At 39.1% G+C, this 27,448-nt stretch overlaps 1 protein-coding gene and 1 pseudogene across 2 annotated transcripts; both read right to left on the bottom strand.

The window, feature by feature from the left end:
- Positions 1-558: 558 nt before the first annotated feature.
- Positions 559-26,974, bottom strand: LOC131796624 (uncharacterized). 2 transcript variants are annotated; one of them, XM_066170460.1, is made up of 19 exons: positions 26,760-26,974; positions 23,281-23,973; positions 21,288-21,542; positions 20,809-20,849; positions 20,359-20,431; positions 19,849-19,881; positions 19,036-19,068; positions 14,104-14,165; positions 13,627-13,774; positions 12,918-13,139; positions 12,323-12,548; positions 10,858-10,952; positions 10,207-10,428; positions 9,621-9,846; positions 8,115-8,206; positions 6,306-7,091; positions 4,982-5,596; positions 4,318-4,503; positions 559-3,032 (listed from the first exon to the last, which is right to left on the bottom strand). In XM_066170460.1, exons 2-19 carry the CDS (start codon positions 23,927-23,929, stop codon positions 2,116-2,118), a joined length of 4,881 nt encoding a protein of 1,626 aa, XP_066026557.1. In that variant the 5' UTR covers positions 23,930-23,973; positions 26,760-26,974; the 3' UTR covers positions 559-2,115. The 2 variants fall into 2 exon arrangements, with proteins under 2 accessions (XP_066026557.1, XP_066026558.1); XM_066170461.1 differs by having other exon boundaries at positions 20,809-20,846.
- LOC136282105 (uncharacterized) lies at positions 14,110-18,389 on the bottom strand (annotated as a pseudogene).
- Positions 26,975-27,448: the final 474 nt, after the last annotated feature.

Raw genomic sequence — 27,448 nt, 5'->3', positions numbered from 1 at the left:
CTGGGAATTCAGTTCGTAAGGGTTATGAAAGCTCATTGAACTGTCTTGAGAATGGTCGCTGAAGTAGTGAATAATCAGTTCTGTTGCCTTTTATGTATAGCTATCCTGTTAAAAAATAAACATCACCTCTTCCTTGAGGCAGGTTGAGGGGGGGGGAGGAAAGGCTGGGGAGGAGGGGGGTGCTACTAGAATGCCTAGGAATGGGCTGTTGTGTCAATGTCTACTTTAGCCTGTTTTACACTAAATAAGGGTTTTGGTCATGATACCCTTAAAGTTTGGCAGTCACGTAAATGTGTTAGGTAAGGGTGCTAAGGTCACGTAAAATACTCAACCCTAATTTTTCCAGGAAACCCAAAGGCATCCTGTCTGAATGAGTTCATTCCTGCAAATTGCAAAATTTGCAGGACCATTGATTTTGATCGTGCCCACAATTTGCAGATTATTTTTGAAACATTTGGAACTTTATTCTGCACTTTTAAATATTGTCGGCAAAAGTAATAAAGGAATGCATACTTTCACCTTCTGTTAAACATTTTTGGTAACTTATATTCATGTTGTCATGGTATAAATTTCCAAATGAAAATCTCTTTACATACCCTTGTCTGTTTTATAAGTAGCATTCTAGATTGAAAGAAGACCAAAAAAAAGGAAACCATCTGTTTCTCAAAACTAATTATGGAAAGTCACAGTTTACGGCTACCTTGGAAGTCACGATTCATGGAGAAAAAATAGCTATTTGAAGTACTTGTTCAAGTATTTGGTACTAAATTTTTTAAAAATTGAAACAAGTGGTTCTTTGCAAATCAGTACATTCTGAATGAGTGTGACCGTAATAAAATTATTATTATTATCATTATTAAGCATTAAAAAGATGATAACACGCCCCCCAAACAACCAGATTGGCATTAAAGAGGTTTAATCTTTTGCTAAATGACCTCATTATTAATGTTTTCACAAGGTTTCCATGAGAGATCCCAAAGATTTTTTAGCTTTAATTAATGTTTATTACACTTTAAGTATATTTCACCTGTTCAATTTAACATATGTATTTGTAGTATCGCAACATCATGACGAATCAGAGACAGGCTTGATCTACATGTAATATCTTATTTTAACTACAGTTTCAAGAGACGTCTGTCTATTGCTTGTCTGTTTCTAGTGTCACTTGCATTTGGACTGGCACCATTACTTATTTTTTCGTTTGTGCTTTTGGCAAAAGTGCATTTGTAATAATCCTGTGTTTAGACTGCAATTAAGTCATATAATAGATGAACTAGAGGTACAACTAAAATAGATTGCAAGTGATTAACTATTGGTACTTAACATACAATCCTGTTGAAATCGTTCATTCTATGTAACCAGGATAACTTGATCCTCTCAGTTTTTATGTTACATCTGCTAAGTCTTAACAATGAAATGACTTATTTCCTCAAAGAATTACCTCGGAAGTTTATTTTAACTCCATACTGTACTTTTTCGTTTGTGCTTTTGGCAAAAGTGCATTTGTAATAATCCTGAGTTTAGACTGCAATTAAGTCATATAATAGATGAACTAGAGGTACAACTAAAATAGATTGCAAGTGATTAACTATTGGTACTTAACATACAATCCTGTTGAAATCGTTCATTCCCTTTTTTGGGGGGTGGGGTGGTTGATCATGATCCTTCTCCATGGGCTTGTTTAATTTATTAAAACTGATCATGAATGAAATAAAGATTTAAATAGCAGTCACTGAATGCCCTCAAAGCACTGAAAGCTCTCTCAGTGATACATCATAAGTTGGCAGCTGACAGAATGGCACATCTTGTGGCAAATGTATGTTATAACATAGCTAGCAAATTTGTCTCATCAAGTTCAATTGCGCTAGCGTGCTTCATATTCCTATTGTGCACGCTCATGACGTCAGCAAACAAATTCCTCGAGGAAAAAAATTTTCCATTGGGTTAAAAATGTTATAAAACAATTGGTTCATGCTTCAGCTGTACGTTCGTCGAGATATGAAGCACGCTGACGTACGAACCAGTTGTTAATGGAACTTCCATATTACCTTGGCGGTAAAAATAGGTAAATTTAAAGCAAATTTAACATTTACGTCACATTTGCGAGTAAATACATTAGGAACAAATGCTCGAGCTTAAATCAACTTTGTAGCCAGTGAGAACCTTTTTTGCCCATGTTACAAAACTATGAAAATCCACTTCGTTCCTCCAGTAAGCTTTACTCGCCTGGCGGTGTTCCTGCTGCAAATTGTCAATCTTCTGCTTCCATATCGTAATGGTCTCCCCACTTTTGTTGCCTCTGAAGCCCTCGAGACACTTGACATCGGTAAGAACCTCCTGTCTGATACCATCCTCTACTTCGCAAGGTACTGGAGGGGGCGAGTCTGACGGTGTCGAAGCGATGGCATCAATTTGGGCTGTCGCAATTCCAAGAGCGATGAAAGCTTCTTTAGCAAGCTTTACGAAGAGGTCAAATGTTTCTTTATCAATTTCGGCCTTTAACGAGCGGCAAAACAAATTTCTCAGCAGTCGAAGCAGATGAATGGCGCTTAATGAGGATTCTAAATCGTATCCAACCGGGCTCATCACAGATGCATTGAACTTACAATGCGGAAGTTTACGAGGTTGGCCTTTACTATCTGGCCTATCAAAGGATCGTGAGAGAATGGTGGCCTGGATCAGGGCGACGAAGTCCCACTCTTCATATGAAAGGTGTGTAGGAACTCTGGTTTTTCCACCCTCTGCTTTAAGAAACAAATTTCTCACTTCCGAGGAGTCATCCCACGGTTTAAATCCAGTCATATTTCCAAACGTGTTGTTCCACATGGTTCGAAACGTTTGACGCAAGGCTTTAGGAAATTCGTTCGTTACAATCAGTGCAAACTTAGAGTAGTTCAGCTGCTGGTCACTGAAGTTTGACCGGGGCTCTTTTCCACGTACTTGTTGAAATGAAGCGTTGGACATCCAATCGTCACACCGTGTCTCATTACCATCTGTGTTTTTTCCAGTTTTTATGATCTCGCTAAAAGAATCTGAAAAAAATAAAATAGAATAAAAAGGAATAAAAAAAATTTGGTATTACTTTTATTTTATTAGTCAGCTCTCCAGTACACAATATTCTACTTATATCCAATTTTACTTCTTCCTGTGTAACTCTTGTTAATTTCTCAGGTTCAACAGACTACTTAATCATTATGCTTCCAATCAACTAAATCAACCTCTAAATGCGTTAGCCAAAACAAAAACTTTTGGGTGAGTCCAAAGCAAGGTCACCAGACAAACTAGGCACATCCACATGGAAGTTAGACAAGACAGTCACAACTCGGGAACTCATCGCGACGGCTTGAGCTTAAACAACTTCAAAATTCCAAATTATACTGTAACAACATTCTAGATATAGACGGATGACTAAATCATACTAAACTGACTGACTAACTGACCACATAAAGTATCTAAACAGTTCATAAAATGCTCTCTTTTTCAGTAGTAGTGCAAGTGTAATTAGGCTCAAGAAGGAATGCTTTGCTGCTTATGGTACTATTTAGGAACGACTTCAAAGAAAGGGGTTGGATTTATGTTAAAAATGTCTATCTTAGTCGAGTACTGGAAGACGCATCAAGTTAGAGCAACAAAAAAGTACATTTGTGGAACGTCTTCACTTTTGTTGCGAATTTCCTCCAATTTAATCATTGTGCACATGGAGGTCAGCAAAACAGTTATAGATATACGCTTTGTGCCGTTTGCTGCGCAAAAACGAAGTAGCACACGAAATAAGTCTCTAAATATCGCTATTTCATGTTATTCTTTCCCTTTAGAATCGTCTTGAAGACAATACAGATGGACGAGGGATGAAGAAACTGTAGCAAGAGCGCAAGGCCCCCTTCACCCAACCATTTTATCTGTTCGTAGTTGAGGAATGCTCTTGCCTGGTGTTCCTCATCATTTCAGTGGAAAAACGCATGCCATAATTGGCGTTCAAAACTGATCTTCAGGTAATCTTTTAAGATAGCAGTGGGCCTTTTGTTACAAATTTACATATGTGATGCTAAATATTTCCTCCCCGGCCCACAAAGTATTCATTTCTAGGAGGTAGACATGGGCTTGCCAGGGTATCTGCTAGAGACAAAAATGTAAATCACCACCTAATTGAGCGTTTGTTCATTGAATCCATACAACATACCACCTAGCGAAATTCGATCAGACAAGACAAGGTTTTCGAGAAAGTGGGGAACATGAAGCCCATAGATCACCTCTTTTTAAATCAAGCTACGGCTATTTCAACTTACTAAGAGACAAAAACACTTTATTCTACGTTACCGTTAAAGTGAGGCCAATCTTCAAAAGTTGTCCCTCCCTCCAAAATATTGGCAACAACAGAAGCTGCCATAACGCTGGCAAATTTCTTCCAGCCTTCGGACTCTTCACTGGCACCTTCATAGTGTGAAATCCCTTTCACAGCAATGCTCTCAACTTTTATGTCAGTAATGGCTGTTGCCAAGGCATCTTAAACGAAAAGATCAACGCTGCTTTGTAAATAGAAGTTCAAAGTCGATTTGAATAAATGTGCACGCGCAAATCTTCAAAGACAAACACGATCGCACGAGCCTGTAAATTGAGCACATATTGTGCGTTAGGTCAAAATAGTTGAGTTCAAAGAAAAAAATATATATCTATCATAAATTTTTTTTGAAAGATTTTCAGCTACGAAAAAATTTAAAGCAAGGCAAACGGTGGTTACCTTTTTTGTTCTTAATTACATGTTTTCTCAAACTGAATTCTCTCTCTCTCCTGTATTGTGTTACCGGAAACGGTATTTCTCATAGCCAATCAAAATAAAGACATTTTCTCGTGTATGTTACTAGCATTTTAAATCACTTCGTTAAAAACGAGTCTTCGTAGCAAAACACGTAAATGATGCGCCCTCTGTTTTTGCATGACAAAAAAGAAAAAACACGTTGCGAACATTACATTTCACTCTTACCTCGCACTTCAATGGCAAACGCATCAGGATAGGATTGAATCAGTTCTTCGCTCATATTCCTGTCCTGGACGCACAGCAAGACGCCACCACGGTGAATCCTTACCTCTCTATCATCGGGATCTTGCAAAGGTGCCATCCATCCCTCACCAACAAATCGTACGAGGGACGAAGAACGGTTGCTTTCAAGAGCTCTCATGCCCCTTGGGCTGTATGTTCCTAGCTTTGATGTTATCAACACATCTCCTATGCGAGCTTTCGCGGCATCGAGACTACCACAAACACCAACTAAAAATACCACTTTCGGTCTCATTTTGATGATAGCATTTTGGAAGGATAGGGCATAATCAACAGGCGTTGTGTTCCCATGGGACCTAACCAGTGCCACCCTCAGTTGACCGATTTCTCCAAAATACACATCTCCTACATCCTGATCATGGCTTACAAAAGGATTTTTAAGATTAGCAAAGGAACTTAGAAACTCGAACTCCTCCACTGTTAGTAGGAGAATGTCTATGGGAAACTGGACATCACCATAGTTCTTTAGAGACACTTTAACATCACTCATCTTCGGAACGGTGAGGCTCATTTGTGGTGGAACCTCGTTGCAGTCTTCAGCTGTAAAGAGACAAAACCATCCCTTACATTTATCAGGGAAAAAAATTAACCCTTAGATGTCTTGAAACAATAGTTCCAGCCATACAGAAAGGAATATGCGTAGTTAAAGCCGATGTTGAGCATTGTTTTGCACCGTAGATATGCATTTCAGGAGGAGCATTTGTACATCTTCCAGATATTACTCTACCCACATCTGAATTTTCATTTCTTTTTTCCACTGATGTTGTTGATTAAATCTTTACGGGTTTATTTACAATTTGGTTTACACGAAGTGTTCGTTTGCAAAAAGGCCGAGACAAAAAATAAGTATTCTGAATTTACATGTTGTAGGTCTATACTCTTCAGTATTCGCAATGCTGTGCGACCCATCCCTCGCACACAACAGGCTTCGATTGACAGTGGGCAAATATTTCCATCACTATCTTAACTGAGAAATATTCAAGGAATAAAAGCGGCTCAGATGATTTTTAGACGGATAAGGAATAAATTTTTTTTCGAGGCTTCCCTTGTAACATGTGATGTGCGGAAAATGGAACAAATTTCCACCGCTGTTGAAGAATGTTTTTTTAGTCTATACATACGGAAGGAGATGCCATCAGATGGTTTGTATCCATTCAAATAGAAAGGCACCTTGAAGATCCGGGGAGACGTACTTTCTTTTTACCAACAAAAAAGGAAAAAGAAAGGCAAACACAGGTAGCAGCCTTACTTCTTTTGTCGTGTTCTTGCTGGAAATCCTCAATCTTCTTCTTCAACTTTTGTTTGAAGCCTTCGAGACACATAGCATCGACAAGAATCTCCTGTCTGATACCATCCTCCACTTCGCTAGGTACTGGAGGGGGCAAGTCTAACGGTGTCGAAACGATGGCATCAATTTGGGCTGTCGCAATTCCAAGAGCGATGAAAGCTTCTTTAGCTTGCTGTACGTAGTGGTCAAATGTTTCTTTATCAATTTCGACCCTTAATGGGTGCCAAAACAAATTTCTCAGCAGTCGAAGCTGATGAATGGCGTGTAATGAGGATTCTAAATCATATCCAACCGGGCCCATCACAGATGCATGGAACTTACAATGCGGTACTTTACGAGGTTGACCTGCACTATCTGGCATAGCAAAGGATCGTGAGAGGATGGTAGCCTGGATCAGGGCGACGAAGTCCCACTCTTCATATGAAAGGTGTGTAGGAACTCTAGTTTTGCCACCCTCTGCTTTAAGAAACAAATTTCTCACTTCCGAGGAGTCATCCCACGGTTTAAATCCAGTCATATTTCCAAACGTGTTGTTCCACATGGTTCGAAACGTTTGACGCAAGGCTTTAGGAAATTCGTTCGTTACAATCAGTGCAAACTTAGAGTAGTTCAGCTGCTGGTCACTGAAGTTTGACCGGGGCTCTTTTCCACGTACTTGTTGAGATGAAGCGTTGGACATCCAATCGTCACACCGTGCCTCATTACCATCTGTGTTTTTTCCAGTTTTTATGATCTCGCTAAAAGAATCTGAAAAAAATAAAATAGAATAAAAAGGCATAAAAAAACTTTTTGCATTAATTTCATTTAATTACTCAGCTCTCCGGTACACAATATTCTACTAACATTCAATTTTACTGAAATGAGCAGCAGAGTACTTAATCATTATGCTTCCAATCAACTAAATCAACCTCTAAATGCGTTAGCCAAAACAAAAACTTTTGTGTGGGTCCAAAGCAAGGTCACCAGACAAACTAGGCACATCCACTTGGAAGTTAGACAAGACAGTCACAACTCGGGAACTCATAGCGACAGCTTGAACCTTAACAACTTCGAAATTCGAAATTATATAGTAACTACATTCTAAATATAAACGGATGACTAAATCATACTAAACTGGCTACATAAAGTATCTAAACACTTCATAACATGCTCTTTTTTTCAGTAGTAGTGCAAGTATCATTAAGCTCAGGAAGGAATCCGTTGCTGCTTATGGTACCATTTGGGAACGACTTCGAAGAAGGGGTTGAATTTATGTTGAAAATGTTTTCCTTAGTACTGGAAGACACGTCAAGTTAGAGTGACAAAAAAATGAATTTGTGGAACGTCTTCACTAGTGTTGCAAATTTCCTCTAATTTAATCATTGAGCACATAGAGGTCAGCAAAACAGCTATCGATATATGCTTTGTGCCGTTTGCTGCGCAAAAACGAAGTAGCACACAAAAAAAGGCTTTTAAATATCATTTTTTCATATTATTCTTTCCCTTTAAAATCTTCTTGAAGATAATTTAGAACGACGAGGGACGAAGAAACTGTAGCAAGAGTTCAAGGCCCCCTCCACACAACCATTTCATCTGCTACTAGTTAAGGAATGCTCTTGCCTCGTTTTCCTCATCATTTCAGCGGAAAAACGCATGCCATAATTGGTGTTCAAAACTGATTTTTAGGTAATCTTTTAAAATAGCAGTGAGCCTTTTATTAAAAAGTTTCATGTTTGATGCTACATATTTATTACAACAAAGTGTGAAGATGGTCTTCGGATATTAACTTACTCAGATTTTCTTGTGTTGCCAGAATGGCTGTAACGATTTCCTGCCAATTGATTGCGTTGAACTTCTCATCTGTTCTCTCACTTTCAGAATATCTGCCATTTGACATTTAAAACAACGTGATTTAGAAGAATTCAGTTGCTACATGAGCTCTAGGCACTGGAGCATAACAATATCCTTAGTAGAGAATGCATGATAATATGGAGGGGAAAATTCTCATTTTGGACTGGCCAGTAGAAAGTACTGCAATTCTTAATAAATTTGGAACCCGAGTTCAAATTACAAATGTATGCTCAAAGCGAATGTGAGTTAGCACCAGCCTGATTTGAGTAATGGAGTGATTTAGCAAAGGGACGGGTTCGTCAGTTGAAAACGGCGGGCGCAGCAAAAACACTAGAAAGAAACTGGGTCGAGAACGTCCCCCCGTTGTGTTTCAAACGTGACGTACCAGTCGTTGTAACTAGACGTCAAAGTTATATTTTTTCTCGAATATCCTGACCTCGGCTTATTGCTTAGGGTTAGGTTAAGGGTAAGGGTCGTCATCACCTTTAAAATTTCGGTTTCACATATCACTTTAAGGACAACGAAGTTATTTCCTTTGAGAGTTTTACAACAAGCGAGAACGGAGGATAATAGATAAGGCAAGCAAGATGTTCACATGAATCCTTTTGTACGATTAAACTTCTTAAAATGTATTCCATTCCAGTTAAGTCTCGTTTCTGTTGAGTCATCTATCAAATTTTAGAGCCCATTGAATAACTTTTTCTGCGATTTGTGTCGCTGTTATTTCGTTTCGAGCCACTAGATTTCAGCACCACTTGTTTTTCTTAATAATTTTACAAAGTATAATTTGGAAATCGTCTTCGTTTTATTCCCCTATTTGCCGGAGATTTCTCCTTATTCATGACAGTACATCTCTTTTGAGCTCCACCTTCTTAGAGTTGCATTTTGAACGGACTTTTGACGAAACCATGAAGGGACCAAGAAGTCGCGATTAAGTCGTGTCCTGACTATCCGCACGCCCTCCCGTTCTGAAATGACGTTCCCATTCTCTTGCTAGATCACTATGATAGTGAGACAAAGTACGCGTCATGCGTGTTATGGAATAGTACCCGTCATATGCGCGCACTTCTGCCTCGCTTTTCGCCGAGTTAGTTGTCGTTTTTCATGAAAACGTATAATCGATGGCTTGTTTATTTCTCAAATTTTGTCATGGCTTCGATTTATTGGTAAAAGAACTTTATGCCTTCCGATTCTGTCTGCAATCATACTCGTAATAAGAACTGAAATCGGTCTCTTGCATCGCAATCGACCGATTTTGTTAATTACTTGTATGATTACAGACCGAATTGGACTCCACTCAGTCCTAGTACAGTACTAATAGCGAAGCATTTTTCTAAGTTAGAATATTCAAACAAAATTCAGTTCAGTTTATGTTGAATCTACATAGGCAAACTAGTTAGCCTCTTATGCTAGGCCTCTATGTGCTACACTTTCAACTTGTCTTACCTTTTGGTCACATCTTCCAAGTATTCGGCGATTTCATTGTGGCCACGTGCTCTCGCGACATATTCTGGTAAAAGCGGCCTTCCTTTGTACGAATCAAATACTATTCTTCCGGCGGGTAGGTCAAAGATGAGTCGAATGAACCAAACAGCGTTTACTTTGGCTGCCTCGTAAATGAACCTTATTAAGAGCTGAACTAAGAATGAAGATTTTTCCCTACCAGAAGGCCCTACAATCGTTAAGAAAATGAAAATTAAAAAAACTTTTATCCATGATTTTCAAAGAACAGAGAGAAATGAGCGAGATCTTGTTGTGTCCATGTTTAGGCATTTTTTGTTTCATTATTTTGGCTCTGTTATCATCAATCACTGCTTTCTTCCTCTAGTTCAAACTATAGTGAAAAATATTCCCAAAACACTGTTCAACAACAATCTTTTTACCTTAAATAAGGTTTGAAATCTGTTTTTCTAGCTTTCAACCTTTTGCTTTGTTTACTGGATTGATCGGACATAAGAGTTAGAGGGATTAAGAGATAATGAAAAAAAAAGAAAGAAATACAAATTGAAAGGATAAATTGAAAAATACCTACCATCATTCGTATGATTTTCTGCGTCGGAAGTACCTTCTTCAGAATGTACATTCAGGCATGGAATGGCAACCTGGAGGAATTGCAGCGTCGTTTTTGGGCAAATGACTGCCTGCTTCAACGTCTCGTCAATCAAATCTGTGTACACAACTTTTGTCTCCTCCAAACACTTTTCTTGATTATGCGAGGAGACTGTTTCTTTAAAAACACTTTCTGTTGATGAGTCTGCAACATTTACGGATGAAATTGCTCAAATTATAGCTACCTCTTTTTTAATGACGTACAAGGTCAGTAATCTGTGAGGTGAACTTGGAAACTCACATTGCCCTTTCCGCCACAAAATGTATAGTTTAGAGAGTACAATGATTGAAAAATAACTGAGCTACCTATTCATTTGTGCTGAGGGACGAAGAGACTGTAGCAAGAGAGCAAGGCTCCCTCCACCCAACCACTTCATCTGCTGGTAGTTGAGGAATGTTCTTGCCTAAAGTTCCTCATCATTTTAGTGGAAAAACGCATATCATAATTGACATTAAAAACTGACTTTCAGATAATCTTTCAAAATAGCAGTGAGCCTTTTGTTAAAAAGTTTCATGTCTGATGCTACATATTTATTACTCAAAATGTAAAGATAATGTGCGGATATTAACTTACTCGGACTTTCTTGTGTTGCCTCAATGGCTGTAACGATTTCCTGCCAATTTATGGCGCTGCACCTCTCCTCATCTGTTATCTCACTTCCAGAGTATCTACCATTTGACATTTAAAACACCGTGATTTAGAAGAATTCAGTTGCTACAGGAGCTCTAGGCATTGAAGCACAACAGTATCCTTAGTAGAAAATGCATGATAATGTGAAAGGAAAAATTCTCACTTCCGACTGGCTAATAGAAAGTACTGCAGTTCTCAATAAATTTGGAATACAAGTGCAAATTACAAATGGTGCATGCTCAAAGCGAATGTGAGTTAGCGCCAGCCTGGAAATGGGGTGATTTTTCAAGAGGACGGGTTCGTCAGTTGACAATGGCGCGTGCAGCAAATACACTTATAAAAAAAAACTGGATCTCTCCGTCGTGTTTCATACGTGACCTACCTGACATTGTAACTAGACGTCAATGGTATGTTTTTTGTTGAATATCCTATTCTCGGCTCTTTAAGGATCGTCATCACCTTTAAATTTTCGGTTTCACATATCACTTTAAGGTCAACGAAGTTATCTCCTTTGAGAGTCATACAACAAGCGAAAACAGAGGATAATTATAGATACGGCAAGCAAGATGTTCACATGAACCCTTTTGCAGGATTAATTTTTTTAAAATTTATTTTATTTCAGTTAAGTCTAGTTTCAGTTGATTCATTTAGCAAATTTTAGAGCCCATCGAATAATTTTTTCTGTGATTTGTGTCGCTGTTATTTCGTTTCGAGTCACTAGATTTCAGCACCACTTGTTTTTATTCATAATTTTACAAAGTATAATTTGGAAATTGCCATCGTTTTATTCCCCTATTTGCCGGATATTTCTCCTTATTCATGACAGTACATCTCTTTTGAGCTCCACCTTCTTAGAGTTACAACACATTTTGAACGCACTTTTGGCGCAACCATGAAGGGGCCAAGAAGTCGAAATAAAGTCGTGTCCTGACTATCCGCGCGCTCTCCCGTTCTCAAATGACGTTCCCATCCTCTTGCTAAATCACTCTCATAGTAGGATAAAGGAAGCGTCATGCGTGTGTAATCGAATAGTTCCCGTCTTGTGCGCGCACTTCTGCCTCGCTTTTCGTCGAGTTAATCGTATAATCGATGGCTAGTTCATTTCTAAAAATTTTTCATAGCTTTGATTTATTGGTAACAGGACTTTATGCCGTCCAGTTCTGTCTGAAATAATAGTCGTAATAAGAACTGAAATCGGACCTTCGGCGACCGATTTTGTTAATTACTTGTATGATTACAGACCGAATTGGACTCCACTCAGTCCTATCACACTACTAATAGCAAAGCGTTTTTCTAAGTCAGAACATTCAGACTAAATTCGGTTCAGTTGATGGCTTGAAGTTACATAGACAAACCTGTTAGCCTCTTATGCTAGGCCTCTTTGTACTACACTTTCAACTTGTCTTACCTTTTGGTCACGTCTTCCAAGTATTCGGCGATTTCATTGTGGCCACGTGCTCTCGCGACATATTCTGGTAAAAGCGGTCTTCCTTTGTACGAATCAAATACTATTCTTCCGGCGGGCAGGTCAAAGATAAGTCGAATAAACCAAACAGCGTTTACTTTGGCCGCTGCGTAGATGAACCTTTGTAGGAGCTGAACTGACAATGATGATTTTTCCAAACCAGAAGGCCCTAAAATCGTTAAGATAATGGTAAACAATTTATCTACGATTTTCAAAGAACAGAGTGAAATAAGCGAGATTTTGTTGTGTCCATGTTTAGGCATTTTTTTGTACATTATTCTGGCTCTGTTATCACCAATCACTGCTTTCTTCCTCTAGTTTATAATATAGTAAAAACTATTCCCAAAATACTGTTCAATAACAATGATCGTCTTACTTTAAATAAGGTTTGAAATCTGTTTTTCTAGCTTTCAACCTTTTGCCTTGTCTACGGGATTGATCGGACATAATAGGTAGAGAGATTAAGAGGAAATGAAAAAAAAAGAAAAAAAAAGGGAATTAAAATTCAAACTGAGAGGAAAAGATAACAAATACCTACCCTCATTCGTATGATTTTCTCCGTCGGAAGTACCTCCTTCAGAATGTACATTCTGGCGTGCAATGATAGCCTTAATGAATTTCAGAGACGCTTTTGGACAACTGATTACTTGTTCCAACACCTCCTCTACCAAATCTATGTAAACAATTGTTGTCTCCCCCAAACACCTTCTTCGATCTTCCGAGTGGACTGTTACTTTAAAGGCACCTGGTTTTAATGACTCTGCAACATTTACGGATTCAAATGCTCAAATCATAGCTGCCTATTTTTTTAATAACATACAAGGTTAGTAATCTATGGGGTGAATTTGGAAAACTTATATCGCCCTTCCGGCCACAACATGTATAGTTTAGAGAGTACAAAGATTGGAAGTAAGTGAAACTCGTTTTAGATGGGAGATTTAAACCGGTTAGAAAAATTTAAATTTACCATCATACAGTAGTAAGAGCAGAAACAATTTTGGTGGTGGGCTCAAACTAGGATAAATGTATGCTTCCATTTTTTTGTATATCAAACCTAGCATATTTTCGATCACTTTACGACTTAAAAGTAAACCGCTTTATAGATAAGAACAACTGTTGCGTTTCACTTATAAGGTAAAGGAATGTACATGGTATTCCTGAGCGAGGTATTTCAATTTTTGATCTACCTACCTTCCTTTTTGCACCAAACTACAAATCAAATATTATGATAAAGAAGACCTACTTACGTGGAAGAGCTCTTCCTGACAAGGTCTTGTCATCCATCTTCACTAAGCTTACTCCCTTTTCTAGATTTTCAAAATCCGCAACTCCGGATTCCATCTCTCCTGGAAGCTTTCCCGTAAATTCGATTTTAAATGGCGCTTCGTTCTGATACTAAATAAATTAATTTTAAAAAAATGACAATAAACCTATTTGAAGGCAAAAAATAAGTCATAGTCAATTAAATAGTGGCATTGTTATAAATAAAATAACTAGTAATTCCCTAGTTTATTCATCTGTTTATCGCAAGACGGAACATAACATGAGCGATCTGTTTCCTCCTTCCTCTCCTTTCTCCTCTCACTTTAACTTAACTGCTTCTCAGTTGTTCCAATACCTTAGCTAAAACTTGGGTTTGAATTGTAAGTACAACGGTTCAAAAAGCCAACTCTCGTGGCTCGCATTGGATCTGCTAGATGATAACAGCAAACTAAATATAATACCTTAAAAAGAACGATGTCTGGATTGATGCGTTCCAAATGGAGTTGGTTTTCAGGCAAATCCTCTGTTAATTGTGATAGCCACAAGAAAGGAGATAAGTCAACAGACAAGTAAATTGTTGAGACGAAGGTATGTCAACTAAAAAGGCTAATTAAGTCTTCCAAAAATAAATTCTTCCGTTGAGAAACATGAAAACAATAAAATCCTGTTCTCTTTCTGATAATGTTGTGACCAAATACTTTGTAGATCCAGAGACTGAGGGAACTGAGCATTACAAAAGCAACAGAACCACCAATTAAAAAATTTCCGCTGCCGCTCACCCATTCACCTTTCCTCACTTTCTCCTTCGACCCCGAAATATGCCTGATTTTTACGGTCGCATCAGGTTTACTGTCACAAAATTAAGGCAGACTCGATGAGGTTCAATGGCATTTGGTTCAATTCTAGGACATTTTAAGGAAGCCGGTCACCCAATACGAATCATTTCAAGCAACTAAATTGATAAGGTCATTTTAAATCCACGTGGATCCATTCCACCAAAGGGTGTTGCTTACTATATCACAGGACGAAATCACATGTTTCCGTATTTCTGAAACGTGGCGGAAACATGCAACTCCATGTTTCCGTTATGTTTACGTCTAAGTGGTCCGGTTCCGTTGTATACGCAGCAACGGAAACGCGAGAAAACGTCACGAAACCGGTAACGGAAACACAGGTTATCCGTCGTGTTTCCGGAACGGTTTAACATGTTTCTGCCACGTTTCCGTTTACGGATTCTTGCAATTTCGTCCTGTGCTAGAGACAAGGGATTCATTCCTCTCGCTGCTGGGCCCGCTGGATTTTCCACGTCTGGAACATGAGCTCATATATCAGTCGGCAAGAGTTGTCTGCTTTCTGCTACTCTGTGGTTGACGAACTGCTTCCATTCGTTATCCTTCATCCTAATCCAATATAGAAAATTATTCGAGTCTGTCCAGCAGCGGACACGATTAACAACGAGGCACTGTTCCAGTGTTTTCTTGATCCGTGCTGTCTACCTTGTTAGTATTAACGCAGCTAAGAGCTCCAACTTCGAAATGGTCAGCTTCTTTAGTGGGGCAACACCAGTTTTTGATGCAATCAATCGGACTTGAGTACTGGTTCGGGATTTGAATACCAAGTAGACCACCGCTGCATAGGCTGAAGATGAGGCGTCACCGAAAGCCTCCAGCTCATATACAAGTTCCTAAATGTCAGGTTCGGAAGTGACGCATCTAGGGATCTGAATGACATTCACCTGCCCCAACTCTGAGATCAACTTCATTCATCGAGTTTTCAGTTCCGAGTCAAGTTCTGCATCCCAGTGGTGGTCTGCCTTGCAGATGTCTTGCAAAAGAATCTTCATTTGTACAATAATTGGTGAGATCAAGCCCATAGCATCATAAAAACTTGCTATCACTCTAAGTAAATTCCGATTTGTGGGCATTAGCCCTTGTGCGCTTTCGACATTTGTCTGAAACTTGAACAAGAACTGATCTGTGACATAGTTCCAGTTAGTTCCCAAAACCTTCTTTTCAGTGTTGACATCCCTCCCTTCAAGACCACCGGCCATGATTCTATTCTATGTCTCATAATCTTCATCAAGCTGATCGCCCTCTCCTGTTTGGAAATTTAATTCCCTCTGAGATTCCTTTTTACTTGATCTTCTCCAATAGGGGCTTTGAGTTAGTCAGCCATTTGCGCAAGTTAAATCCCCCTTGAGCCATTCTGCCTCTTGACTTGAGATAAAGTTGGTATGCCTTGTCCACATCTTCAAGGCTTAAACTCAGATCATCTACATACAGGGTCTTCCCTTTCATGGCTGGTGATGTACTTGAGGAGAGTTGCGTTCTGTTTTCCACTATCTTAGGTTCCGCTGAATTCACATCACCCACCCACAGAAAACGCAGAACGTCTCTGTCCTCCTCCTTTACGACTGTCATGAGGAAGACTTTCTCTATGTTGGCAACTACTGCAATTGGCTGGACTCTGAAACCTATGAGAATGTCTAGGATGTCAGGAGTTAAGGGTGGTCCAGTATGGAGGGAATCGATTGATCCTGGCCCATTTTCTCTTGCTAGTGCATTATACAAAATGCGAAGCTTGGTTGTTGGCTTGTCTTCTCTCACGAAGCAGTGATGGGGAAGGTAATGTATCTGATGAAGGCTGAGCTTTCTCCGATTGGTCAACTCTTTCGATGATTCCCATGTCAAGCTGATCCTTTATCACACGATCATACTTCTCGAGTTGCTCTGGCTTCTGGCTGGGTCTCTTCAACAAGTCTTAATAATCTTCTCTGACTGAGACTGCGATTGTCAGGCAGTGGGTCATGAGCTTCCTTCCATGGAAGGCCTACTTCATATCTCTGATTCCTAAAGTGATTGTCTCTTTGAATGATTCAAAAACAGAGTTTTCTTCCTGCCTAATTGCAGTTGATTCCAGTTCCCAGAAGGTGCGAAGTTTCTTGTTAAGCTCCATCTGATGCACATCCATCTCATCTCATCTCTGCGAGCATCAGTCCGAAGTACGTGTGTTTCCGCCATATTGACTGAGTGAGTATCTGAGCGAGGAGCATTCTCGACAGGACCAGATAATGTCCATCCAAATCCTACGTTCATTGCAACAAGCCAATTCTCTCCTCTTCTGACCTTTCCGTTTGCAATGTTCCACTGCTGATCTGCTCCAATGAGAATGTCTACGACGAGATTCTATTCTGAAGTACGTTCCAACGAAACAATGTCCTTCAAATGAGCATGATTTTTTTCTTGCAAATTGAACTGCTTGATAATCCAGCGGTGAACAGATAATTGGTACAACATGGGCCATAACGTTTACAGTGACGTCATTATCAACATTCTTCATGCATAAGTTCACAACATCAACAGTCTTAAGGTTGTTGTAATCTGATCCAAATGTCTTCATACACAATCTTTCCTTTGCCATTTGTTTCAAGCTTAGATTCTCCTTAAGTTTCTGAGTGATGTACATCTTTTGACTTCCACTGTTCAGAATGATTCTTACACGATGTTTCTCTTAGGGCTGTACTGAGGTAGGATTTGACGCTAAGGCGCTGCAGGTTTGCATCCAAAGAGATGTCTTGTTGTTAACATACATGCTAATGGATGAACTTGGTTGTCCTCCTCCTTGAGTGGGTGGCTGAGTTACACCTGCTAGGGAGTTGTCTGATGCTGGAGTGACATTGGCCATGCACAAGTTTGGATGACGTCGCCGGATACAATTTGAGCAGCCCCGTTTGGAATCACAATCCTTTGCAATGTGGGAGGTAGATGAAACAACGCCATTGTTTCTTGAGTACGTCATTTCTTTCACTGACATTCGTAACAACAACACAGCCTACTGATCTGTGACTCTACTTACAAAAGATAAATGTAATTCTTTGTCCCTCAGGAGCCAGCGATACATTTAAATGTGGTTGAGGGAGCTATGGTGGGTGTTTCTTCTCCAGGGTTGTCGAGGGAGTTGTTGCCATTGAGTTACACCTTTCCCAGGCTTCCACTTTTGTTTTGAATACTTTCAGTAATTCATCAAGGCTTCAATTTCCTGTGTAAAACTCCCTGCTAATTATCAATCTTAGCTCTTGGGGAACCTTACTGAGGAGAACCGGGACGAGTAAGCTACCATGCTGTTGAGCCTCTACACCCAAAGCTTGCAAGCCTCTGATATGGATTTCTATTTTTTCATATAATTGTCTGATTCCCTTTACATCATTGACAGAACCGACCACTGGCAACTGGAGTAAGTTATCCCTATGAGAGCTGATGATTAGCTGTTTGTTTCCATACCTTTGCTCCAAGATCTCTCTTGCCGAGTTGTATTTTCTGATGTCAATGGGAGCCCTTTAATTGCCGCTGCGGCTGGACCTTTTACGAGGGACTTCAAATGGTTAATTTTGTTTACATTACTAAGTTTCGGGTTTGAATGAACAGCACTGTCAAAACAATCGATGAACGCTCGCCACTCCGTCGGTGGACCATTGAATCTTTTAATTTCTAATTTCGATTGGGGACTTCAGCTTCTTTCTTCTTCATTTTCATCATCTACGAGATCCAAAATCTTGCTATCGAGGTTTCTCCATGGTGTCGAGCTTTTCCCTGAGTATAATCTTCTGTTGCGAGAGTTTATCCTGTAACGACGGCTCGAAATTGGCGATTGAATCTTTAACTCCTCGCGCAAGTCACTTGCGCGAGGAGTTTCTTTACATGTGCTCCATGACCTCCGCGAATTTACCTTTCTTGAATACTTCAGCCATTGTTGTCCCAAAATCCGGCTCAAAAGACCATGTAATGAGTTTATTCTGTTTTTCTACTCACAACAACTGACTAAAGTGAATCTGACCGAGTTTAAACTAGAATTTCAGAGTTTGATCCATGAGCGCCATGAAAACATATACACCAAAACAACTCCGACCGAGTAAAATCACATAAAGTGATCACGTGATTAACAACCAACCAGTCCATGTCAACTAAGGGGGTCCTCTGAATTCCGCACAATAATCACCATTTTTGAGGATATTTATCAGAGCGCCCCGTGTGTATAATATGTGTGTAAATCTTATGCCTGCAGTCAAAAGTCTTAATTTTGGCTCATTTTTTATCGATCAGGAAAATCTTCTTGTCTCAAATCTCAGCTGCAGACTGTTAAAATTTTGACCAGTTCTTAGCTATCAGTTGAGCTCCACACAGGAACTTAACATGCGAGAAGCCGTCTAGCGGACCTATCAAAAAGTTAACATGAGTGGTTGGAGGAGAAGTGAGTGAATTTTTGGCCACTACAACGACTCGGCAATGCTCTCCGCCATTTTCCGAATTACAAACGATGTTAACATTCCGATTCTTAGATTTGGAAAATTTTCTTCAAACGCAGACCTTCCAAATATGCAAAACATTTCTGTTTACCTTCGTTTTTTTGGGCCTTGAATCGTTTTCGTCCTGTCAAAAAGGCAAAGGAAATAGGCTATTGTCAAGTGATCTTGACCTCAACTTGCTAAGTAACCAATGTCTAAACTAGCTAATAGCTAAGATGCAGACCTCCTTTTGCCATAGGTCCTCAAAAATATAATATCCATTCAAAGTTAAGGGAAAGTTATACAGGAAACATTTCTGGAGAATTTGAACACTCTGAGGCTTTCGCAATGCGAATACGTGGTACAGCAAACAAATAGTCTTAATTCTTGACGGAGAACCTCATTTTTGATCAATTTGTCCTTGCGACTATAAGAAACAATGCAAAGCGAAAGAAAACTGTAAAGAGAATAAAGGAAGTTCTCAATCGGCGCATATTTGTGATTACATAAATACAACTTCGCAGTACGTCAATTAGAAAAAGTTTTGTCCATCTATCAGATCTTGGACGTTAATGATTAAGAGACTGCAGATATAAAACAATAAAAGTCTTAATTCTGGCCCATTTTTATCGATCAGGAAAATCCTCTTATCTCAGATCTCAGCTGCTGACTGTTAAAATTTTGACCAGTTCTTAACTATCAGTTGAGCCCCACACAGGAACTTAACACGCGAAAAGCCGTCTAGCGGACCTATCAAAAAGTTAACAGGAGTGGTTGGAAGGAGTGAATTTTTGGCCACCACCACAACTCGGCAATGCTCTCCGCCATTTTCCGAATTACAAACGATGTTAACATTCCGATTCTTAGATTCGGAAAATTTTACTCTAACGCAGACCTTCCAAATATGCAAAACATTTCTGTTTACCTTCGTTTTTATGGCCTTTGGATCGTTTTCGTCCTGTCAAAATGCAAAGGAAATAGGCTATTGTCAAGTTATCTTGACCTCAACTTGCTAAGTAACCAATGTCTTAACTAGCTAATAGCTAAGGTGCAGACCTCCTTTTGCCATAGATCCTCAAAAATATAATATCCATTCAAAGTTAAGCGAAAGTTGTACAGGAAACACTTCTGGAGAATTTGAACACTCTGAGGCTTTCGCAATGCGAATACGTGGTACAGCAAACAAATAGTCTTAATTTTTGACGGAGAACCACGTCTTTGATCAATTTGTCCTTGCGGCTATAAGTAACAATGCAAAGCGAAAGAACACTGTAAAGAGAATTAAGGAAGTTCTCAATTGGCACATATTTGTGATTACATAAATAAAACTTCGCAGTACGTCAATCAGAAAAAGTTTTGTCCATCTATCAGATCTTGGACGTTAATGATTGAGAGCATGCAGGTATAAAACAATGACATCATCTTTGATACTTACCTCCTGAAGAGTCGATGGGGTTTTTTGATATTCCACTAGAGGTGGAGCCTTCACATGTCTCATCACCACTTTCCTAAAACAAACATTGATAGTCGTTAACCACCCCAATTTTTGGTTTCGTTGCTAAGTTCGATACAACTGATAAAGAGAACAAAAAACAAAACAAACCAGCAAGTAGTTATGGAAAAGACTGAGGAGCTTGGCCGGTGAATAATGAGTTTTACATTTTTAAACAAATGAAAGCGATGGTTTATGTTGGATAACTTTGCAGTCACTGTCAGGCTCTTTCTATTCTTTCTGTGAGCCATTTCTAGGAGGTAATTATAACCTCCTAGATTTCTGGCCAATTATATCCACCGCAAGCATCACTGGTACTTGAGATATATAAAACTATAAAACTTCTTGGCCAACACAAATTAATAAGTTGCTATATATTAAAGAAATCACTACCTCATTCATATGGGATGCTTCTTCTGAGAATTCATTTGCTGCTAAGAAAAAAGGGACACGTGGTTGATGAATCTGCACTTCCTCTTGTATCCTAACAGTTTAAAAAATTTCTCTCCAATTACCTGATACAGCTGTCAGAAACAGCAAAAATAATCATATTTACATACTGAAGGTTCTCCATTGGAATGGATTTCTATATGTTATAACAAATCTTTCCTGGAGTATGATATATTTAGATTTCTTCCATCCTTAGTTTCCTTTCTTTAAGGAAAAAGGTCAAAGAACAGTGTTCTGCGTCCACCAAGGAAAAATGAACTTAACGGGGAGTGGTTCTGGCCACATTGACGGTAACAAACTTACTTTCCTTTAAGAACTTTGCTTCACTAGTATTTTCGTTCCTTCCTGAATATTTACGTTGGTCCATTTTCTAGCCACTTTAATGTAGAGCGAAGATTCCTCTATTTTTTTTTTAGGCTTACCTTGAATTTTTTTTTTTTTATTTTCAAAAGCTTCCGTAAGAACTCTATGAAGGTTATCTTTATGTTTTTCAGTCGAGTCCAAACACTTCTCCGCCGAATAAACACGCGTTTCCATATCATCGAATGGCGCCAAAAGGGTCTCCAGGATGAATAAAAGCTGTTTTGTGTGTTTAGGCGAAGGTACATTTGCGTCTTGATTTTGCGAGGAAGTCTTCATGAGGTAAGACAAATCTTCAGTTATGATCAGCTCCCAGCCTAAATCGTCAAAGTTAAAATGTTAAACAAAATAACATAAGATAAAAATGTTTATGAAAAGTATGCATGGAAGGTAGACAAGTTAGTCTGAGGCTGGAAGGGGCTTGTCCTACTCATATTGGTGTCCCCATGTTTTGCAGGATTGGTAGTCGGGCTCGTGCCCTTTCTTCCCCTGCCATTGAGCAAAGTCTTCATGGCTGGAAGGTGGTTGAGTGATAGAAGCATTGGTTTGCGGAGGGGGGTCAGTCTACGTTGCAGACAACGGCTAAGTTTTTCGCTGGCCAATGAAATGCAGGGCTTTCACGTCAAGGTTATCACCTGGCCTATTGAAGGAGGGGTTGTAAATGGCTCTGTGGCTAAAGATCAAGGGTGAGGAGGGTAGACTTTAGGACCCTGCGGTAAACTAGAGTGTTCTCTAAGGCTGGAAGGGGCTTGCAAGATTGACAGTCAGGTTCGTGCCGACCACTGCCCAGCTGGTGGGTGAACACCTTGTGGTGACTGAGAGGGAGGGGGGGGATATGAGAGTCCAAAGCAGCGAGATTTGGAGGGACTGCAAACGTCTGCCCGCTAATTTATCGCCCGAACGCAGGTATCGCCCCCCCCCCCTTTTCAGACCAGCCTGGCCGCTTAAAATGCAGGGGGTGTAATTTCAATAGATTACGAGCAGTCCCTCCTTTTCGGCGAATTCTGTCAACAAGCAGTCATCCTTATCGACGCTTGTCAATGATTCAAATGGCTAATGACCTGCTGGAATGTTTATTGCAGATCCGACAATTCCTTTACTGAAATCAGATCAGACTGGGATGCTAAAAGCTCTTATCGCTGGCTAAGACGTTCTCCCAATTTTGCCATACGGCTTTGGAAAGAGCGTTATCTACCAGGTGTTTTGTTTTGCAAAAATTTCTAAAGCGTGTGTCCTTGTAATTTAACCACCTAACAGCATCGTGGTGGACCGAGTCAGTAATCTCAATGAACTTGGCCTTCCGGCCGTTCAGTTATCAGAAAAGGACGAAGACTCCATGAATGCTATCACATATGAGCATGGCCAACAATTATCAAGAACAAAATCGTAAATGAATGCAACGCGGCCGTAGATCACCCTAAAAGGTGCATTTACAAGAAAAAGGACCTTTGCCCTCTCGATGGTGAATACTTAACAAATTATGTTATTTCACAGGCAGCCCAAGCTCCAGCTGTGTGATGATCATCTTGAGAAATAAGAGTCATGGCGACCGCTCTTAGGAATAAAAAATAAGTCAAATTCTCAATAAAAATACCTCATCTTACTTCTACAGTGCATCACTTGTTATCTGATAGCTTACTATGTTGAAAGAGCCCATATTAGGGAGTTATTCATTTTTAAGCTTTTCTTATGTACGTAGTAAACCTAAAAATGGATAACTCGCCAAAATGGCTTCTTTTCAACATAGTAAGCGATCAGATAACAAGCAATGCAATGTGGAAGTAAGGTGAGGTATTTTTATTGAGAATTTGACAGTTTTTTTTCCTAAGAGCGTTTGTAAATATTCCCATACAAACTCTTATAATTTCGCGATGGCTCTTATTTTGCAAGATGATCATCTCACAGCTGGAGCCTGGGCTGCCTGTGCTTGCACAGAAAAAAATACAGTCTGACGATCGCTTGTATCGATCATCTCACACGTAGAGATCTTTTCTTGTGGTCGCTGAGAATTTATGACACTAAAGAAACTTTAAATTAAAACAGATAAAACTGTACCTTTCGTTTTCCATAGGTGAAGTTGATCCAAAGTTTCCTTTTCTTGATTGGCAGGTACAAGAGCCTTGACCAAACCCTCGAGCTTTTCAAAGCACTGGTTCATGAAATGTTCCGTCCAGGGTTTCTCGATAAAATGTGCCCCAGGATTTCTAACTGTAATCCTGAATTCATTGGCCAGCGACTTAATATCTAGTGATGGATTTGATGACACAAATACTTGGGTGGGGTATTTGTTATTCCCCAAAAGGTTCAGAGCAGCGCTCAGATCCATGGAATCGCCAAATGCCACATACTTTGCATTAGAACTAGGAAGATATAACTTGGCAAGATCCACCAGGCTCTTGATTGAGTAGTCGTATTGAATTTCCTTTCGTTTCTTTTTGCCTTTTCCTTTCTTTCTTGTTTTGATTTCGTGGTTGTTGTTTATGTTTTGAAATGACAAGCCTTTAAGGAGAGGATCTGTGTGACATATCGAATATGTCAATGTCTGTAGATCGCATGGTGTTGAAATATTTTGCAAATAGTTATCTAAAAAACTCCTTAGTTTCTCAATTCCTTTAGGCACGAGATCCCTCAACAATGGAGTTAAAATTTTGTTGGTGGCTATCAGAACCACAATCAACCTCTTTTCTTCTTCAGATACTGTCATCGTTAGAGAAAATCACCGCTGATGCAGTAAATACTCCACTAGATCTGAAACAAGAGTAAGGGCATACATAATCAGTGGATAAATCAATGAGAAAATGCAATCCTGTCCTTGATTAACGTTAAGAGAAAATAGTGGAACAGAGGAGAGTAGTCCCTTTATTTCCTATCATTGGGGTAGATTAACTTTCTCATTTTTAGCATAGTCTACAACTCTTCTTTAGTTTGTATCTTGATTGAAGCGGCATTATCATTATTGTTGTCAATCATTAAATTGATTGGCTGTATTATGCATACGTTTAGATTGGTTCTTCTTCAAAGAACACTTGCGACACACTCGCACCACCTAGTGTGCCACTTTTTTGTTATTACCACATTTTGACATTATCTGTGACATCTGTGACATCTGTGATCTGTTACTGATTAGAAATACGTCAACACAGAATCTATTTGTTAAGTGACTGACAGTCAAACAGCCACCTCTCCTGTCTGCAACAAGTCCCCTCTATCCCATTGTAGCCATAGTGGAGAAGGTTCAAAAGGGGTATGAAAAGAATTTGGGAGGGGGAAGGGCGACCAGTAAAATAAAAGTTGACCTTGCTATTAAAATGAAACGTTAAATTACAGTAGCTTTAACGTTTCACTGTTTTCCTGTTTTACGTTAGTTCTTTTTTAAATCGGTTTGGGATTACGCTCAAATATGGTCGAAAATGATTTATAACATTATAGAAAGAATTAAATCAATCCTCCACATGGATCCACAGGTAAAAAAGACGTCGCAAGTTACTATGACTTCGTAAATTTACGTGACTGTTTGTTATCTATGACTTGACTGCAACATGTCAATGCTTTGTGACAAGTGCTATATTACAAGATTTACCTTTTTCCTTGCACCATAGCACCCTATTTCCTTGTGATAACATAACATAATTAATTTCGTCTCAGTAGCACTTTCAGGTTTCACATGGCTAACCGATCACATGACCCGATCGGATCACGTGATTTTTTTTTTTTTTGCGCCATGAAGGCCGACAGGTTGATGACTTTAACTCGGTTTGAATAAAAAAATCTCAAACTGTTTTGTTCGTTCAACTTGTCGAAATTTTCCTCAAAACGTTTTAAAGTCTTGCTTTGTTGTCGCATGTCGATCTAGCACGTGCTTGGGGCTTCTGAACAGAGCACGAAAGAATGTGAAGAAATCAAAAGTGGTTCTCACTGCAACATCAAAATGATCTCCACACTGAATTTTATATTTGTATCCTCATCTCTTCGTTTGTCAGAATCATTTGAATGTCATATTTTTATCATATTTAAACTTTTTTTCGTCTATACTTTTCTCGTCTCTGCCGTGCTCTGTTTCGTAACGCTTGACCAGCGTTAACGGCTGCCGGAAAGAGTTGACTTGAAAAGATTTTCAGGAGCTTTGAAAACATGTTCTCGCAGAAGCTCATTAAATTCCATGAAAAGGCCATTTCCGAATTATCTTCGGCCTCGTTTTCAGAACGAGCGTTGTTGCTCATCCTATCATATGATTAAAAGTTTTCATTCACATGCAAACTTAACTCGTTTTCATACGCATGGTTGAGTACAAGGCCTCGTTTTAAAAAAGAGGCAAAAGGTAATTAGGAAGTGGCCTCTTGGAAGCGTGCTGAGTCACTATGCGCAAGAATTTTCTTAACTAAGTACCGTCCAAAAACCCCGTTTGACACTAAAATATCCTAACAAAAAAATCCGGATTTTTATACATATTCTTTACTCAATACAGTCTACATAAAATTCAGTAAGAATATTCATCCCGGCTATTTTATACTTCTTCTTTGTGTTGGCTATTCCAATTTCCTTTTGTCAAGAAACTAAAGGAAAAATACTCAAAGTCGTCGACACGAAAAAACAAATATATAGTTGAACGCATTAATCAAACAACAAGCCCTCAAATTGGATTCTCGTAATTGTTTTGTTTTGTTTTTTCGACAAAAGACCTAACAGGCGCAGAACGTGACCTAAAGGGCATGGGAAATTTCCCCTCTTTATCCATTGTTTATACAGAGAGGTGGGAGTGAAATTTCCCTAGTTGAGTTGATTTTACTTTGTGAAAAGAAAGACAAAAAAATACCACTTTGCTCCAATGTTGTTGCAAATTGCCAACAGAGAGTAGAAGTTTCAGCGTAACTGTTGTTCTGGTTTATTTAGCGTTGGTATGAAATTCTTCTAACGCTCTGGGTCAGGGAAGCATCGGAAAATTGAAATAGCAACAAACGAATACGATGCAAGTATTTTCAAAGAAAGAAAAGTAAAAAACCTTCTGCGATTTGACAAGTTCATGAACTTAACGACAGGCCTTGAAATCTAATTTTCACAATCGCAAGTCGTCCTCTTGATTTTAGGATAATATGAGACCAATTCGACACGATTTTATCGCCATACTATTAGTGCAAATAGTCGACACAAGCAGGAACGAAACTGTAAACGAAAACGAGAAACAGAGGCAGATCACTTCAATCTGAGGACTAGTTTTGCATTCTTTACAAGAACAATTCGTTGCAAACTGTGTACAGAACTACCCCTGAGCTCTTCCATCTCTCAGTTGATACTGTTTGATGTTTTTCCCTTTCGGAAACATGAGCAGAATTACATCGAGTTATTTAAAGCAGCGATGCCTTGATGACTCAGCTCTTTCTCTTTCACTTTGCTTTAACTTGCTACATAACTAATGATCATATTAACCCTTATAAGATGAAACCTTTAGGTTACTGAAAGTACAAAAAGTAAGCATAAAATGGAACAAGCAAAATGCGGGGTGATTAAATGTCGTAGGCAGACGTATTGAAACCTACCTTGAAAATCTAGCCAAACTGTAGGTGAAATCTAGTTGGCAAACGTCAATTCGTTACATGTTGGTTTCCACGGCCTAATTTTCCAGAACCAAGGGATTACTAAGTCTATCACCACTGTCGTTGACTTTCTGATATTATCGAGTGGTTGCTCCTGTTTCAAATAGTTTCTTGCACTAATAATAGCGTTGATGAAATTTCACTTTCCGGAATGTGCCTCAACATGCCACATAATTAATAATCATATTACCCTTACAAGAAGAAACCTTTAGCTTACTGAAAGTGCAAAAAATAAGCATAAAATGTGTCAACTATATCTCTTAATTATTCTTTTCTTTAATGTTCTACAAGGTTATTTGTGCTACCAGCATAATGTGTAATCACTCGAGCAGACAGCGAATCTCCGGAATGTGCCTCAACTTGCCACATAATTAATGATCATATTATCCCTAAAAAGGTGAAACCTTCAGCTTACTGGAAGTGCAAAAAATAAGCATAAAATGTGTCAACTATATCTCTTAATTATTCTTTTCTTTAATTTTATACAAGGTTATTTGTGCTACCAGCATAATGTGTAGTCACTCGAGCAGACAGCGAGCTTGTTTGTTGGGCCATTCACAAACTACTCAATCCATGTAATTTCTATGTACTGCGCAGGAAAGCTGCTCCTTTTGCTCCCAAAAACTTTGCTC

The sequence above is a fragment of the Pocillopora verrucosa genome, chromosome 7, assembly GCF_036669915.1.
Source record: "Pocillopora verrucosa isolate sample1 chromosome 7, ASM3666991v2, whole genome shotgun sequence".
Classification (NCBI taxonomy): Eukaryota; Metazoa; Cnidaria; class Anthozoa; order Scleractinia; family Pocilloporidae; genus Pocillopora; species Pocillopora verrucosa.
The sequence above is the reverse complement of the archived record's forward strand: the minus strand, read 5'-3'. Positions and strand labels throughout refer to the sequence as shown.

Excerpts from the sequence above, each read along its gene's own strand:
- LOC131796624 (XM_066170460.1), bottom strand. The coding sequence starts at position 23,929 with ATGACAGTATCTGAAGAAGAAAAGAGGTTGATTGTGGTTCTGATAGCC. Across the intron at positions 19,882-20,358 it reads CCCCATCGACTCTTCAGGAG|GACGAAAACGATCCAAAGGC; the intron begins GTAAGTATCAAA and ends GCATTTTGACAG. Across the intron at positions 9,847-10,206 it reads AGAAAATCATACGAATGATG|GGCCTTCTGGTAGGGAAAAA; the intron begins GTAGGTATTTTT and ends TAACGATTGTAG.